The sequence below is a fragment of the Oreochromis niloticus genome, linkage group LG8 (genome assembly GCF_001858045.2).
Source record: "Oreochromis niloticus isolate F11D_XX linkage group LG8, O_niloticus_UMD_NMBU, whole genome shotgun sequence".
Taxonomy (NCBI): Eukaryota; Metazoa; Chordata; class Actinopteri; order Cichliformes; family Cichlidae; genus Oreochromis; species Oreochromis niloticus.
In genome coordinates, this window is record NC_031973.2 from 28606351 (window position 1) to 28621107 (window position 14757).

Here is a 14757-nt window from a genome sequence, read left to right on the forward strand (position 1 = left end):
GCGTGTCAGTGTTTCGGTTACAATCAGATATTACTTCGAGGCTAATAATAAACTGTATTTGTATAACCCAAAAAATAGTTAGAACGTGGTTTGAAGAAGACAATACAAAAGATCACAATCAAAAATAAAAAAATAGATTCACATAAAACCTGAACAAACCTGAAGTGAAAATAATGTGACAGAGAAAACGAGCTGTATAAAATAATATGCCTTTAGCTTAAATAAGTCAATAATAACAGGAGATACACTTTATTTGGGCACAGCAAACATATAACAGGTAGTTTGAACGTGATGATCAGTGAGCAGCAGTGTGGCTTCATGCTGAGAAAGAGCACTACAGATATGATGTTTATTATAGAGGAGGTCAGAAAGAGCTTCAGTGTGTCTTTATGGATCTGCATGAGGAGGTCAGGAGTGGCAGAGATGTATGTGAGGGTGGTGCAGAGAGGACAGAGAGACAGTGGTGAGGTGTTCAAGGTGGGCGTGGGATTACACCTTGGATCTGCTCTGAGCTCCTTCCTCTTTGCACAGACTGACAGATGAGGTCAGGCAGGAGTCTCTGTGGACTATGATGTTTGCAGATGACATTATGATCTGTAGGGAGAGGTGGAGGAGCGTCCAGAGAGGTGGAGGTATGCTTTGGAGAGAAGAAGAATAAAAGTCACAATGCACGTGGAGTGGACAGTCATCAGAGCTGTGACAGTGCAGTCATGAAACACCACACATATAAAGGCTTGTTTACATCATGTAGCCCTGCTCTGAAACACTGACATAGATGTAACTCTGTCTGTGAAGCTGGATTTAAGAAATAAGTGTTTAAAGTTTAAGTTTATCTCCTGTCAGTACAATATGTTGTCTCACCAGGTTGGTTGACTTACATTAGTTTATGTTCGCTAACTAGTGACAGAATTGATAACCCAGTGGAAAATAAGGACACTAAAACTACACATCTGCCTCTGGTTGCAACAATGAGTTTTATGTTCACTTTCACTCTCTGTCTCTTTAGCAGTAAGTGGATCTTTGCTATTTGGCTAGCTGTACTGAAATGGGAAGATTCACCTGCTAGCTGTAATGTCCAACTTTGTAAAGCAAACTTATAAATGACAACTGTGTGGAGGAGAGAACAGGTGAGTTGCTTAAGGTATAAAAGATTTAATGTATTTGTCCTTGTCACAGTGGAGCTCCATCAGTCTGTCAGAGAAGGTCCTCTGCTGTGGTGCAGAGGGTGGTCAAAAGCTTGCATAGTGAACTCCTCTCCACCACAGCTCCATATGTGTCCAGTGTGCAGCCAGTCACATGAACACATAACGATCACTTCATTCTGTCTGTAGGTATCAGCTATGATGCTGTTCAGCAGACCGCAACAGTTTACACTGGGCTTGCTACACCTGTCTGAAAATCTCCAACATTTACTGTCCATGCTGAAGGACCTCAGCTTCACTAGGAAACAGCCTGTTCATCATCTTCTTGCATACAGCCTCTGTGCTGGTCTTCCTTTTAGCCTGTTGTCATTGTGCAACATCAGCATCCTGCCTCAGGATAGACACGATTTGTCCTCTTCTTTCTGAAGTCAGTCACCATTCTTGTATGTGGAGACACATCACCGTGGAGCTCCTGCACTGCACACCACAGGTTGGACAGAGCTCTGCCCACTCTCACATTCTCACATTGTCTGTTAGGTAGTCAGTAATCCATGAGACGTTGGTTGCTGACATTTCCTGTAGCTTATTCTTCAACAGCAGCAGCTGGATCACATTAAATCCATTTGAGAAATGACAGAATGTGATCCTCCATCATGCAGTTACTCGATTGTTTCTAACATGTATTCCTATCATGTACTTTATTTGTATAGCACATTTAAAACCAGAGGTCCAGTAAAAGCAGTAGCAAAATACAAATGCAAATATGGTAGCAGGTGGAAAGCATTGATTAACGAAGCATACAAGATAAGCAGATATCAAAATAAAACTTCAAAAGTAAAATCAATACAAAACAGAAGAAAATGGGTTGCATGAGAATACACTTACAAGAAGCGTACTCTAGATAGCTGCGAAGGCTAAACCAAATAGATACGTTTTCAATTGAGATTTAAAAGTCTGGATCGAGTCAGACGTGCGAATAGCTTGTGGGAGATTGTTCCAGAGGTTAGGTGCAACTGAGCTGAAAGCACGGTCACCTCTGGTCTTCAGCCGTGACCTAGGTTGCACCAAGAGCAACTGGCCTGATGATCTCAGTGCTCTACTAGGAATATACAGGCTGAGAAGATCAGTAAGATAGCTAGGTGTGATATTATCTATGATTTTAAAAGTAAACAATAAGATTTTAAAATATTTAATGGGAGCTAGTGTAGGTCAGAGAGAATTGGGGTAATAGACTCAAACCTAACAGTACCGGTTAAGAGGCGTGCCGCAGCATTTTGAGTGAGTTGCAGTCTATGAAGAAGGGCAGATTGGAGAGCAGTGTATTGGGAGTTGCAGTTGTCTAATCTAGATGCGACAAAGGCATGGATATGTTTTTAAGCATCCTCACGTGGTAAGTATGGCTTGGCCTTAGAGATTAGACGTAGTTGGTAAAAACTAGATTTAACTACAGTGGACACATGTTTGTCAAGCTGAAAGCATGACGGCTTGTCCGTGACGGAGACCCTGACCCCATGTTTGGGCATTTGTCCTGCTGTAAAATGAATTTGGGAGAAAGTCTTTTCTAATCACTCAGAGGAGTTCCCGGCATTGGTGTTACTTTGGGTGTGTTCATATTTGTTGTTGTTGGTCTCACTAAGCTCCTTTTTTCCGTCTTCTCTTTTTCCTTATCACCCAGCCAATCACAGCAGCTCGCTGCCCCTCCCTGAGCATGGTTGCAGTCCTGTTTTTTCTACTGCAAAGGGAGTTTTTCCTGCCCAGGTTTTCCATCTGCTGCTCACAATAGATCATCTGATTGATGGGATTTCTCTCTAATATTCCTGGGTGTTTACTTGCAACATAAAGCGCCTTGAGATGGCTGCTGTGAACTGGTGCTGTATCAGTATAGTTGAAATTTGTGTGGGGGTGGCTGAGGCAGTAGATACTCAACTTTTTAGGGGGCCAATATTAGTGGTGGTATACAGGCGAAAGCAGGAAGCCAGTGGTCAGGTGGATATGCCATATAGGAAAGTTTCTTTTCCACTGACATTCCTGATCCACGTCCAATTCCACTGAAAATGGTTTTAGTGCCAAAAAGAAACAAGATAAAAGCCAATGTTACATGATGTTTTATGGAAGATCTTTCACCTCCAGACTGCACAAAGCTAGGATAAAGGTGGAATTTACTGATTTAATGTCTGCTACTCTTGATGTAACCTAGAACTGACCGTGAACACTACAGCTTCTCTGCACCAGTCAAACAGGGAGTATTACTGCAAACTTTATCAAAGTACTGCAAGCTGACCAGTGTAGTGTGCACTAACCTGCGGAGAGCCTCTAAGGAAGAGGCCATCCATCCACCCTTCAGACAAAGCTCATTTCTGCCGCTTGTATCCACGATCCTGTTTTTTCGGTCACTACCCAAAGCTTGTTACGATAGGTGAGGGTAGGGACGTAGATCGACCAGTAAATCGGGAGCTTCGCTTTTACACTCAGCTCTCTCTTCACCACGATGGACCGGTACAGAGTCCGCATCACTGCAGCTGCAGCACCAATCCACCTCTCAATCTCCTGCTTCTCTCAGTTGTCAACAAGACTCTGAGATACTCCACTCCACCCTTTTCCAGCTGAGGACCATCGCCTCAGACTTGGAGGTGCTGATTCCCAATACACCCCTTCACACTCGACTGCGAACCGCTCCAGTGTAAGCTGGAGGCCACCACCTGATGATGTCAACAGAGCCACATCTCAGAGACGAGAGTCTGAGACCACCCAATTGGAAGCCTTCTGCCACTTGGCTACTCCTAGAAATCCTGAAGAACACCCACCAGGAACAAGTCTGACTTATTACCAGCTATGTTGACCAAGCTCTTGCAATGGTTGTATAAGGATCCAATGGCTGGTAGGAACAGTCCAGACACCTCATTCTCCTGAAGCACTTCCCACAGAATACTCCAAACGGAACAGTCGATTGTCTTCTCCACCTCGACAAAACACATGTAGACTGGTTGGGCAAACTCCCACGCACCCTCAAGTATCTTCAAGATAAAGAGCTGCTCCAGTGTTCCATGAGCTGGATGAAAACCACATTGTTCCTCCTGTATCTGAGGTTCGACTAACAGACGGACTCTCATTTCCAGCACCCAGACATGGACTTTTCCAGGGAGGCTAAAGATTGTGATTCACATTGTGGCCGGGCAGGGGAGGTGGACGCATCTGAGCCTTGGCTCACAGCTGCACTGCCACTTGCCACACGAGTGGCCCCGGACCAGCTCCGGGACCGCTGCTGGACACGCGAGCGGCCACCTGAACTGACACCTCCCTGTCGCTGGGCCAGGGGCCAGGGATGCTAACGGTGCTAACGGTGCCAACGGTGCGGTCCATCTGACAATATCCTCAGTTGAAGTCAGGAGCACTCCACCAACACTATACACAGTGCAGGTAGAGCACTGCCTTTCCCTCCTCAGTATACTAAACTAATACTAACCAAACCCAAAAACAGTACTGCTGCCGGCCTGTACTCAATAAACAAAGCAGGGAGGAGGATAGAAGGACTGAGATACCAGTTGCCGACCACCATGCTCAGCCTTCTCTGGGCTTATTTCTTCTCTTTCAGCTTTGTGTGCAATAAGCATCAATAGGATTATCTTTGAGGTTGAAATCAGTTTGAATGCACATAGTGACAGGAAGTAACTCCTCTGAAATGCATTGTTTTGAAAATGTGAGATATTTGTGTTTAAATGTGGAGAGTTAAAGAGCTAAAGTTCAAACATTACTTTTGCTTATCCATTGATGAGATGTATACCTCTTACTGCCTCTTGGAAATGAGTAACATCATCACACTTTAACATCTGTGGCCTTTGGCCTCCAGACTGACGCTCCATCAGCTGAAAGTTCTGTTTCTTTCTGTTAATTTTAAGATTACAGAGCGTAGCAGATAATAATGGTGAACTGGTGTGAATAATTACCTAGACAGTTAAAATAAAATAAACATTTGAATGTTGGAGTGCGTCTAAATATTTACTTTCACTATAACACAATAGAATATTTTAGAAGTATAAATTGTTTGAAGGTAAAATGTAGCCATCTATTATTTGTAATATTTCAGTAACTGTCGGTTTGGTTTCTGACCCTCTGCCTTGTCACTGCCTCTCCTCCTCAGACAAAAATCAACTTCAGGCTGATGATGTCATTATTCAATAACCATCAGCATTAACACTGAAATGATGAGTAAAAACACATGATAAGGAAACACTTTTCTGGTGTCATGTAAAGAAAAAACTTAATGCTAAATCACAGCTGGACATAAATTAGAAACAGTTTAAAAACGTCTACTTTTCACAACATCAGCTTTTTAATGTCCAGTTTTCCGATATTCTCATTTTGATGTGATCCCTCAGAGCCTCAAACCAGTTAAATAATCAGCAGATGAATCCATTATAAAAATATATATTTTGGTTAACCTGCATCAAATATAAAAGCCTGCTTTCACAGTTTTGAATGAGCAATGATAAAATAAGGATATAATAGAGACTTAGAGTCACAGGGTTTTTTTCTGCATTAAGTAAAACTGTAATTCATTTACAATACTAATATTATTATTTATAATAATTGTCCTTAAAGTAACATTTTGAATGCAGGACTTGTATTAGAGCATAGCTTCAGCGCTGTCAGGCTAGAGTATTCACACGTCTTCTAGTTTGTGTCTGTGGTTTGTGATGGTTTTATACAACTTAAGTACATTTGTGGCTTTGAAGAATTGAAACAACACCGTCTTTTTGTGACTGTTGTGCTCAGGGTGTGAGAAAGTATGAGGCTTTTTCTTTCTTTGGCACACAACCTGTAAAAAGCCAGTAAGTCATGAAATATCTGAGGGTTTAACATCGTCGCTATGAAAAAGAGATTTTGTGCATCTTCCTGTATAATTTCAGAGGATCCCAATCATGCTGACAATTACCCGTATCAGTTGGAAAGTTCCTGTTATCACTGTAATTGGCCCAAATTTCCTAAACATGAATACTGGGATCAGTAAACAGATAACAGTTTAAGAAATGCTGTCCAGGCCAGGCTCTCGCTAATGGCACCATGACAGTGTTTATGCTGTAGGCTTACATAACGACTCTAATTTAGCATCATTTCGTGTCTGTCAACACAGAGGCCCAAGTGGGATTTATTCATCATGTTCCTGTAACTTCAATATAAAAAATGACCCTTGTGTTCGCACATTAACTGTTACACAGCATCGAGGTTAAAGATGTTTTAACTAATATAGACTGAAGAGAAAGATGGAAGCAGTGAGTGAATGCTAAATACTTGGAGCAGCCGGACAGAAAGAAGATATTTGACCATTACACACTTTATTTATGAATTAAAAGGCTGAATTTTGCATTTTTTCTGCGTGCGTTTCATTTATGTACAGAACCTGTAAAGACAAGAAAGCACTGGGGAGGAAGAACCCCCTTTCAATAAAAGGAAGACCTTTGGCAGAACCAGGCTCAAGGGCAGCCGTTAATGCATTTCCACATGAAATGACTTCAGAAACCCGTGACTTAATACTGATGAAGGTTTCTCTCTACATGCTGTCAGTGATGACAGAAAGCTTGTCAAATTGTGCGTTTTTATGTCGTTAGAGAATGACACATTGTCACATTCTGCGAGGAGAAGGATCCAAATGCAAACCACAGGAGAGGATTTAAATAAGGGTGAGCCGTTTATTCACGCCCGTGCAAAAATCCACAACAGCATCCAAAATCTGGTATACACGGGGGAACACAGAGGGTGGGGAGGGTCATGTGACCCAGCTGTAGACTGGCCCACTCCATGATGTGCCAGCCAGTCACAGGAGCATGCTCAGTGAGATTACCTAAATGTACCACTGAAGCACACAACTCCTCCAGGGCTTTTGCACATCCTTTAACAAATAACAAAGTTTTACAGTTTAGAGTAAAATGTCATTCATATATATACATATATTAGAGGTATGGCTTATATTTGTAATTTTGTAAATTATTGTATTACCGTATTTTTCGGATTATAAGGGGCACGGTCGATTTTTGAGAAAATTAAAGGATTTTAAGTGTGCCTTATAGTGCGAAAAATACGGTATTTAATTGAGTTCAGTTGGCTCTTATTGTCCTGGAGCGACTGTGACCACATTATTTCCTCAGGGTTTATAAAGTATTCTGATTCTGATGACAGCAAGACACGAGGAAAATAAATCAAAGGTGAGAGAAGTACAGGAAACACAGTCACAGACTGAACAAGAATCTGGGGACACGTGTCATAAATACAAACAGTAACCACTCCTAAAATACAACAAAGTCTAAGGACACGAAAATCACTCAGAGACCGCGACTCCCCCCAAAACCAAGAGCTATACTAAAACAATGTTTTATGATGTTTTTATCACAACGTGCTGATGTCAGCGTGCTATAGGAACATGTTATGTGTTGTACCGCTCTTTCCAAACCCTTTCACATGATGTATCACTGATACAGTTTTTTAATGAAAAAAATGAACATTAAACCCGCGTACTCATATCCCACGAGGTCTAGAACATTAGTGTGAAGTTCCATAAAGAAATCATGGGTAATACAACGTTTTTATTGAGTTTTAGTCTCAGATTTGATGTGAGGCCTGATTTTGATCAAAATTACATCAGCTGGAGCTGTTATTGGTATCTACCAGCACACAACATTGGAAAATGATATCTTGAAAACTGCTAGACTGCTAACAAACACACAAACAGACAAATGGAGCTGATTACACGCCCTGTCCCTTCAGGGGAGAACAAAAGGAAGAACAAAGCAACCTAACAGAGAACACCTGGTAATAAACAAGACTCCAATATAAAACCCTGGCACTGTTAGGATTTAACTATACAAAGAAAATCACCTTTCCTATAACAGGTTGGACCCCCTTTTGCCTTCAGAGCTGCCTCAAATCTTTGCAGCATAGATTCATCAGGGTGCTGCAGCTATGGCTCAGCTGTAGATGTGTTGGGTGCACATCCATGATGTGAATGTCCTGTTCCTCCACATCTCAGAGGTGTTCTGTTGGATCTAGGGACTGTTGGTGATTTTGATTAAACACATTGTTATGTTCAAGAAACTATATTCAGAGGATTTGAGCTCACGGTTTGTTATCCTGCTCGATGAGCCAAGACTGGTCAATTGTGGTCATGAAAGGATGCACAGGTGATGTTTTTGATCTTCTATTGTTCAAGTTAAGTGAGGCTGTGAGCCTCAGTTTCCTGCTCTTACAGACGTGGCGCTTGGTGTGGTTTTCTGCTGCTCTAGGCCACTTTAAGGTTTGATCAGGTCTTCTGATGACCTGGTTTGTAAATGGTTGTGTGGGGAAAGTTCCAATAGATCAGCAGTTTCTTTAATACTAAGACCAGCCCGTCTAACACCATCACCATGCTATTCTTTCTCATTCTGATGCTCGCTTTGAATTTCACCAGGTTGTCTCCATCATGTTCACGTGCCTAAATACATTGGATTGCTATTATATGATTTGCTTATTAGATGTTTGTGTTATGGATAGGTGTACCTAATGTAATGACCAGTGAGTGTATGTAAAGAAATGTAACCAAATAACAGTACAGCAGCAAATAAACTTTGTTTTAAATAAATACTACATTTCATCACGTGATGAAGGTGAAAGCAGTATATGGTTGGAACTGTGGGATGTTTCTGATTTCTGAACAACAAGAAAAACTAGTGTTGTTCTATGAGCAGACGACTTGTTCAGCTTGTAGTGGATTAAAAAGATGAAGCATTCAAAGGCAAGAACTAAAGGTACCTCAGATACTTCCTTAAGTATAGCAGTTAAATAATTGCACATTAGGGCAATTTCTGAGATACAAGCATAGTGCACATTCAGAACTACATTTCCCGTGATCCACTTCGAGGGGACGACCGTAAACAGAAGAAAGCGGAAACAAAAGAGGTTTTTATAAAAACACAAACACATCCCGGCTGTCGAAGTACTCAGGGAACAAACTACAGCCATTGACTTGGCCAGCAATAATCCTACAAACACGAGTGAGGAGTGAGCACAGGAGCGGACTGCGTCAGTTAGCATGGCACTGAAAAGAATACAGAAGGTAAGTTTAACAAGCTAGCTTTGGTTGCCAGCTAAAGATAGCTGGCACAGCAGAGGCTAACGATTGGATTTGTTTTTCGCTAAAGGTGTATTCATACAGATCTTAACACTCCCCTCGCTTTGAAACAACTTCGCTCAAACTTCGTCACATTCTTGATAATAACGGGGCCGCTGACATCTCTTCTAACGGACGCAGCAGGCTGACAAATTCAAAGTTTCATGCTAGCTCGCTAACAAATGACCAAAGAGCGTAGTTAGCTCATTAACTACCCTCTTTGTGCCCTCCATGTTAGCCTGTCTGTGTGTCAGAAGCTGTGCTGTCCAGCTTGTAGTGAGGGCTGGGACTGCAGCCCTGCTGTGGTGGGTAAGCACTGCAGTGACCAGGGAAGTTTACACGGAGTTCATTTCTTTCGGTTCTCTGTACTGTGGACAAGTTCACTTCCTTTGTGGACTGTTGAAGGCGCACGGAGAGGACTACCAGTTATTATGGAAAAGTGAAATAACACGTTAGAGGACAAAGTGGGTTAGACGAGCTTCTCGAAGGCTTGACAGGAGTTATAATAACTACATATATATAACAGTGATGGTTTATTCGGTGGTCCGCACTGTAGAAACAAAGTCACACACACCCACTGATGCTTGTATTAACGGCCTAGTGGGGACTGGAGCGATACCTGGGTGGTATTTGCCAATAATGAAGAAAAATATTTCTGGATTTCCAGCTGGTTCACATTAAAACTGCCGCGTCACATGATGTTCAGTCAAACCTCTCACAGACTGTTTTGCGTTATGTTGACCAGGAGCTGCAGGACCTGCAGAGAGACCCTCCAGCACAGTGCTCGGCTGGACCAGTGGGGGATGACAGTGAGTTCACATCCTACATGTCGGCCTTGAGCCTCTTCATAGTTCCTAAATGTGTCATTCTATGTTTTATCTTAACAATCTAAAGCAAAACATAAATAGTTTTCAAGAGGATTTATTTATTTATTTGATAAGGTCAGTTATTAAAAAAAGAACGGTTGGAAGAACGAGTCAAGTAGATATCAGAAGAAACTGTTTCATTTGACTAAAGAAGGGTCCAAAATGATTTACCAGGAAGTTCTGCAGAGAGGTCAGACTAGCTTCTAGAAATCCGGACCTCTGCCGAAGGCTGGAACTCCATCCTGATCGCCTGAAAGTGACAGTATGCGTGTGCCCTATGCTGTTTCACAGTGACAACACCCCAGGACTGGACTGTGTGCCAGGGCCAATTTAAAACTGAATGGACAGCCAGGGGTTTTCCAAAGGGTTAACTATGAGCTGTTCCATATGTTATCTTTTAACTGGGAAATGGGAGCGACGGCTGTTAGTCACCCTGTAATCAGCCAGTTAGAGTGAGGCTGATGACAAAGCACAGCTGTCTGTCTTTTGTGGACACAGTACACAGTGTGCACTGTGCTCTGTACACACAGCATGTGCAACGTGATGGATGATGGCCTCTGAACATTGTGCTGGTTGAATGTACAGCTTACGTTCTTATATGTGCCTCTGTTTTCTTTCTTGCTCCTAGTGTTTCACTGGCAGGCAACAATAATGGGCCCGGTGAGTGTCATGCTAAGCCATTTGCTTCTTCTCCTCTCATAATATTTTCTGCACTAAAATGCATCAGAAATAATGAGAAATACTTTATTTATACCATATTTGGGACATTTCTTTGTTACAGCAGTTGAAATTATTTTCATATAGAAAAATAAACAAACGTAGTTGTACCAACCAGTTTGTTCATCTGGGCTGAAGGTGACAGGAGTGAGCCGACTGATTCCACCTGAATCTTTTCACTGTTGTGTTGACAGAAGTGTTTTTTTGTCAGGGTGACAGTCCGTACCAGGGAGGAGTTTTCTTTCTCACAATTCACTTTCCTACTGACTACCCATTCAAGCCACCAAAGGTAAGAGCCCCAAGCTTTTCTCCTGTCATGCTGCTAGATCTCCTGTCTCACAGAGCTGACAACTTTCATCACTGCAACTGTGCCACATTTCATATATACACAGCAACACGTCCACACGTCTGCCCTCTTAACCAGTTATTCATTTTAAGGTCATACGGGGCAGGAAAGGAAGTGAGATGGTGTGAGGGGCAGAGTACACCCTGGACGGGTCACTGGTCTGTCACACAGCTAATTTAGGATCATCAGTTAGTACAGGGTGAATGTGCAAACACACACAGGAAGAACCACAAACACAGTGTGTTTGGTGGGTAGATTGTATAACCTACCTTACATATTGTACATATGTGTTATTACTTTAGTCAGAGTTACTGGAGGGTGGTGGCGGTCTGCTTGGAAGATCAATAAACTGTTCACTGTTGTCCTGAGACATTTGTATCCTACTAGGAGTGGTCTCTCCTGGGCACGTGTACCAGGCTCACTGGCTGATTTGATAAGTAAATAAGGGAGTGTGTTTTGGAAAAATGCTGCTCACTCCTCCAGCAGAGTTGAGGCTGAGAGAATCGGTGGCCCATGGTGGCTGGACACCTGAATAAAGCTCTTTAAGCAGGTTTTCCTCACGTGAACTAATCCTGGTGCCAAATTAAAAGAAAAGTGTGAGAAATAAAAAGACTAAACTTCAAAAGGTTTAACAAAAGTTTGACATTAACAGGATCCCAGGCTCGGTCCTGGTCTTTAACTGCTTCTGCTTGTTTGTGTATCTGTGTGCATGTACGTTTGTCGTCAGTAAATGAACAGCTGCTGTGTTGAGTTTGTCACTTAATTGTCCTTACTTACTGTTGAGCCTCTGAAAGTCGAGCCTGTGATTCTCAAACAGATAATGTAACATTTTTGTTCAGCCCACTGAATCAAAGCTGAAAATCTGCACTGCAAATTTAATTTAAATTCCACGATGGTGGTGCCCAGACTCCACACAGGAAGCCATGTTGTGTGTCACCGTCATGATGTCATGGTGGGTAGTGGATGTTACAGGCTTGGGTTACTTTGGAAACGGTATCCTGCTCTTTCATTGGTAGTTGCTTCACTCGTCTTGACGATGAGGAAGGTGTCACTCAGGACCTGCTCACTTCAGTTATTCCACTCAATGACTCTTATTAACGTCATTCATTTTTTTAAATCCAGGTAGCATTTACAACAAAGATTTATCACCCAAATATAAACAGCAATGGCAGCATCTGCTTGGACATCCTGCGGTCACAGTGGTCTCCAGCACTAACGGTGTCTAAAGGTAATCATGTGTGTGTCGTCTGTATTTTAAAAAGTGACATAATGGATCGTATGATTAGTGCTGGGGAACCTCCCTTTGCTCCCACACAGCATCACGTCTGCCCCATGTTGACTGACGTGTATCGTTTCTACACACTCGACACTGAACTCATTATTAATGAAACTGTCCTCAGTTCACTGATGGGATCCTTTCACCTGTTTGTTGCAGTTTTATTGTCCATATGTTCATTGCTGTGTGATCCAAACCCAGATGACCCCTTGGTGCCTGACATAGCACACATCTACAAGAACGACAAAGACAAGTGAGTACACACGCACACGCACACACACGCACACACACACACACGATAACGCCTTTAGTAAAGTGAGTGTCTGATGTTGTCATTCACTTGTGTCTTTTTTCTCTTCTCAGATACAACAAACTAGCAAAAGAATGGACCCAGAAGTACGCAATGTAAAGAAGATGAGCACAAAGCAAAAACGACAGGCTGACATTTAGTTTCTGTCTTTTCCCATCTTTTTTTTTTTTTTTAAGTCAACACGCACTGAAATTATAGTATGAGCTCATCAAATAATCCTACTTAACTTCCACCAAACTGAACTGTTGTCATCGTTATTAATCCGAGGCCGATAACATCTACATTACTTTTGGGGGGTTATCTTTTTTTCCTGAAAAGAAGCAGAAGGTCTAACTCGGAGCAGGCCACAGTCTGCCTGTGCTCACTCAGTGGATACTTTGGCATTTTTAACGTTTGGCATGTTATTGTTGCACCACGGACGGTTCATTTGTGACATTTATGATTATTACAGATTGTTTTCTTTCATTTTTAAGTACAAGTATAAAATGAGAGGACAGAAATGCCACCAGATGCCAAACGGGAACAAGCCCACGTCAGCAGTGCTATGAACGGAGATCCAGAAGGGCCACAGCGGGACGTCTTAGGTCGACTCCTGTGTTACTTTACCCAACAATACTTTTGTGTTCCTTACATTATTACTGTAACTGTTGCTGCATTGATCCAGTCCAGTTGGACACAGCCAATCAAGGCTAATACTTCATTGGCTGCAGAGAGGAGAGATGATGTGAGACACTGTGTGATGAGGGACAGCGTGGAGCTGCTGGCTGCGAGCACAGCTGGATGTAGCTGCTGAGGCTGTGCCTGATGTGTGGTTATTGTTGGCTGCTTCTTTGTCTGAGCTGATGGTGCTGTGGATCTCTCCAGTTTACTACTGAAAACATTCAGTTAGCTGTTCTGACAGTAAGCAGCAGCATGCTGTTGGACACTGACCTGTTAGCATGTGAGCACCGATAGCAGAGCAGTCACGTCATGTCTCCTTCCTGTATAACTGTCCCTTACAGCCTCTGTATACGAACCCCTCGTACAGATCACACAGAATGTAATGCACATTGTGAGACAATGCAGAAGTATTGCAAAGAAATGCAAATCCCTTTTCCGTAATACAGGAAAAAGTCCTGGAAAACTTTGGAGCACGAGCCTCATGCAGCTCCAACAGACAGCAGTACTGACTGATACTAATAATCTCTTTGCATCATCACTTCATCGATGTGCTGGCTTACGGAGGAGTCTTGATGTCGGTGTAGTAGACCAAGTTGAATGAAATGAAACAATGTACCGTGGCAGTGGTCCTGAAAATGGGAGCGATTTCTTATGTGTTGCTGTGTTCTTCTTCTATTGTTGTTATTATTATTATTGTTATTATTATTGACAACACCTATATTGTATTCAGTCTGTTTGGAATGATTTTTTTCTATTTGAATTCAGATTGGAGTCATCACAGTGTAAAGCTCTCATTAAAATGATGTGCTCTTGTCCCCTGATCGTAGCTGTGACGTTGGATTTCCACAGGTACAACAATCAGGCCTTCAGCCCAGTGAGAAGCTTTTTTACACTGTCCTCATTAAGCTGCACTCCATCATAACAAAGGCTAAAGACCCTGCTTTTTGTTCCTGTGTAAAGTTTTCTACCTGTGTCTGAGGCCCATGTGGCACATTTTGTACTGGATTAAAGAATAGTACCGTTACTATCATGACATGATTGTGTAACTCGGTGCTTTATGTTGACACGAGCAAGACACTTTGCATGTGGTGCTCTTATTGCACTTTTGACTGCCTTGTGTGCTAGCTACTTTTACATGAAACTAGAGAATATGGAAGCACAGCCAAACATACTGTGCAAAGGTGCAAAGCCAACATCCATCTCTTTATATGTTGCTAGGACAATGGGAAACGTTGGACGAAACTGCACTTTTTTTTCCTCCAACTTTATTTCAACAGAAACTTTTAGCAACAAGCATAACACA

General features: G+C 42.3%; 1 protein-coding gene across 1 annotated transcript; it reads left to right on the forward strand.

Moving 5' to 3' along the window:
- Positions 1–9006: 9006 nt before the first annotated feature.
- ube2d1b (ubiquitin-conjugating enzyme E2D 1b) lies at positions 9007–14487 on the forward strand. Its single transcript, XM_003454049.5, has 7 exons — positions 9007–9225; positions 10025–10088; positions 10774–10805; positions 11074–11151; positions 12331–12436; positions 12644–12737; positions 12848–14487. The coding sequence occupies exons 1-7, from the start codon at positions 9202–9204 to the stop codon at positions 12891–12893; spliced, it is 444 nt and encodes a 147-aa protein (XP_003454097.1). The 5' UTR covers positions 9007–9201; the 3' UTR covers positions 12894–14487.
- The last annotated feature ends 270 nt before the right edge of the window (positions 14488–14757 follow it).

Coding starts and splice junctions, on each gene's coding strand:
- ube2d1b (XM_003454049.5), top strand. CDS start 9,202: ATGGCACTGAAAAGAATACAGAAG. Junction 11,152..12,330: donor ACCCATTCAAGCCACCAAAG/GTAAGAGCCCCA, acceptor TTTTAAATCCAG/GTAGCATTTACAACAAAGAT. Junction 12,738..12,847: donor TACAAGAACGACAAAGACAA/GTGAGTACACAC, acceptor TTCTCTTCTCAG/ATACAACAAACTAGCAAAAG.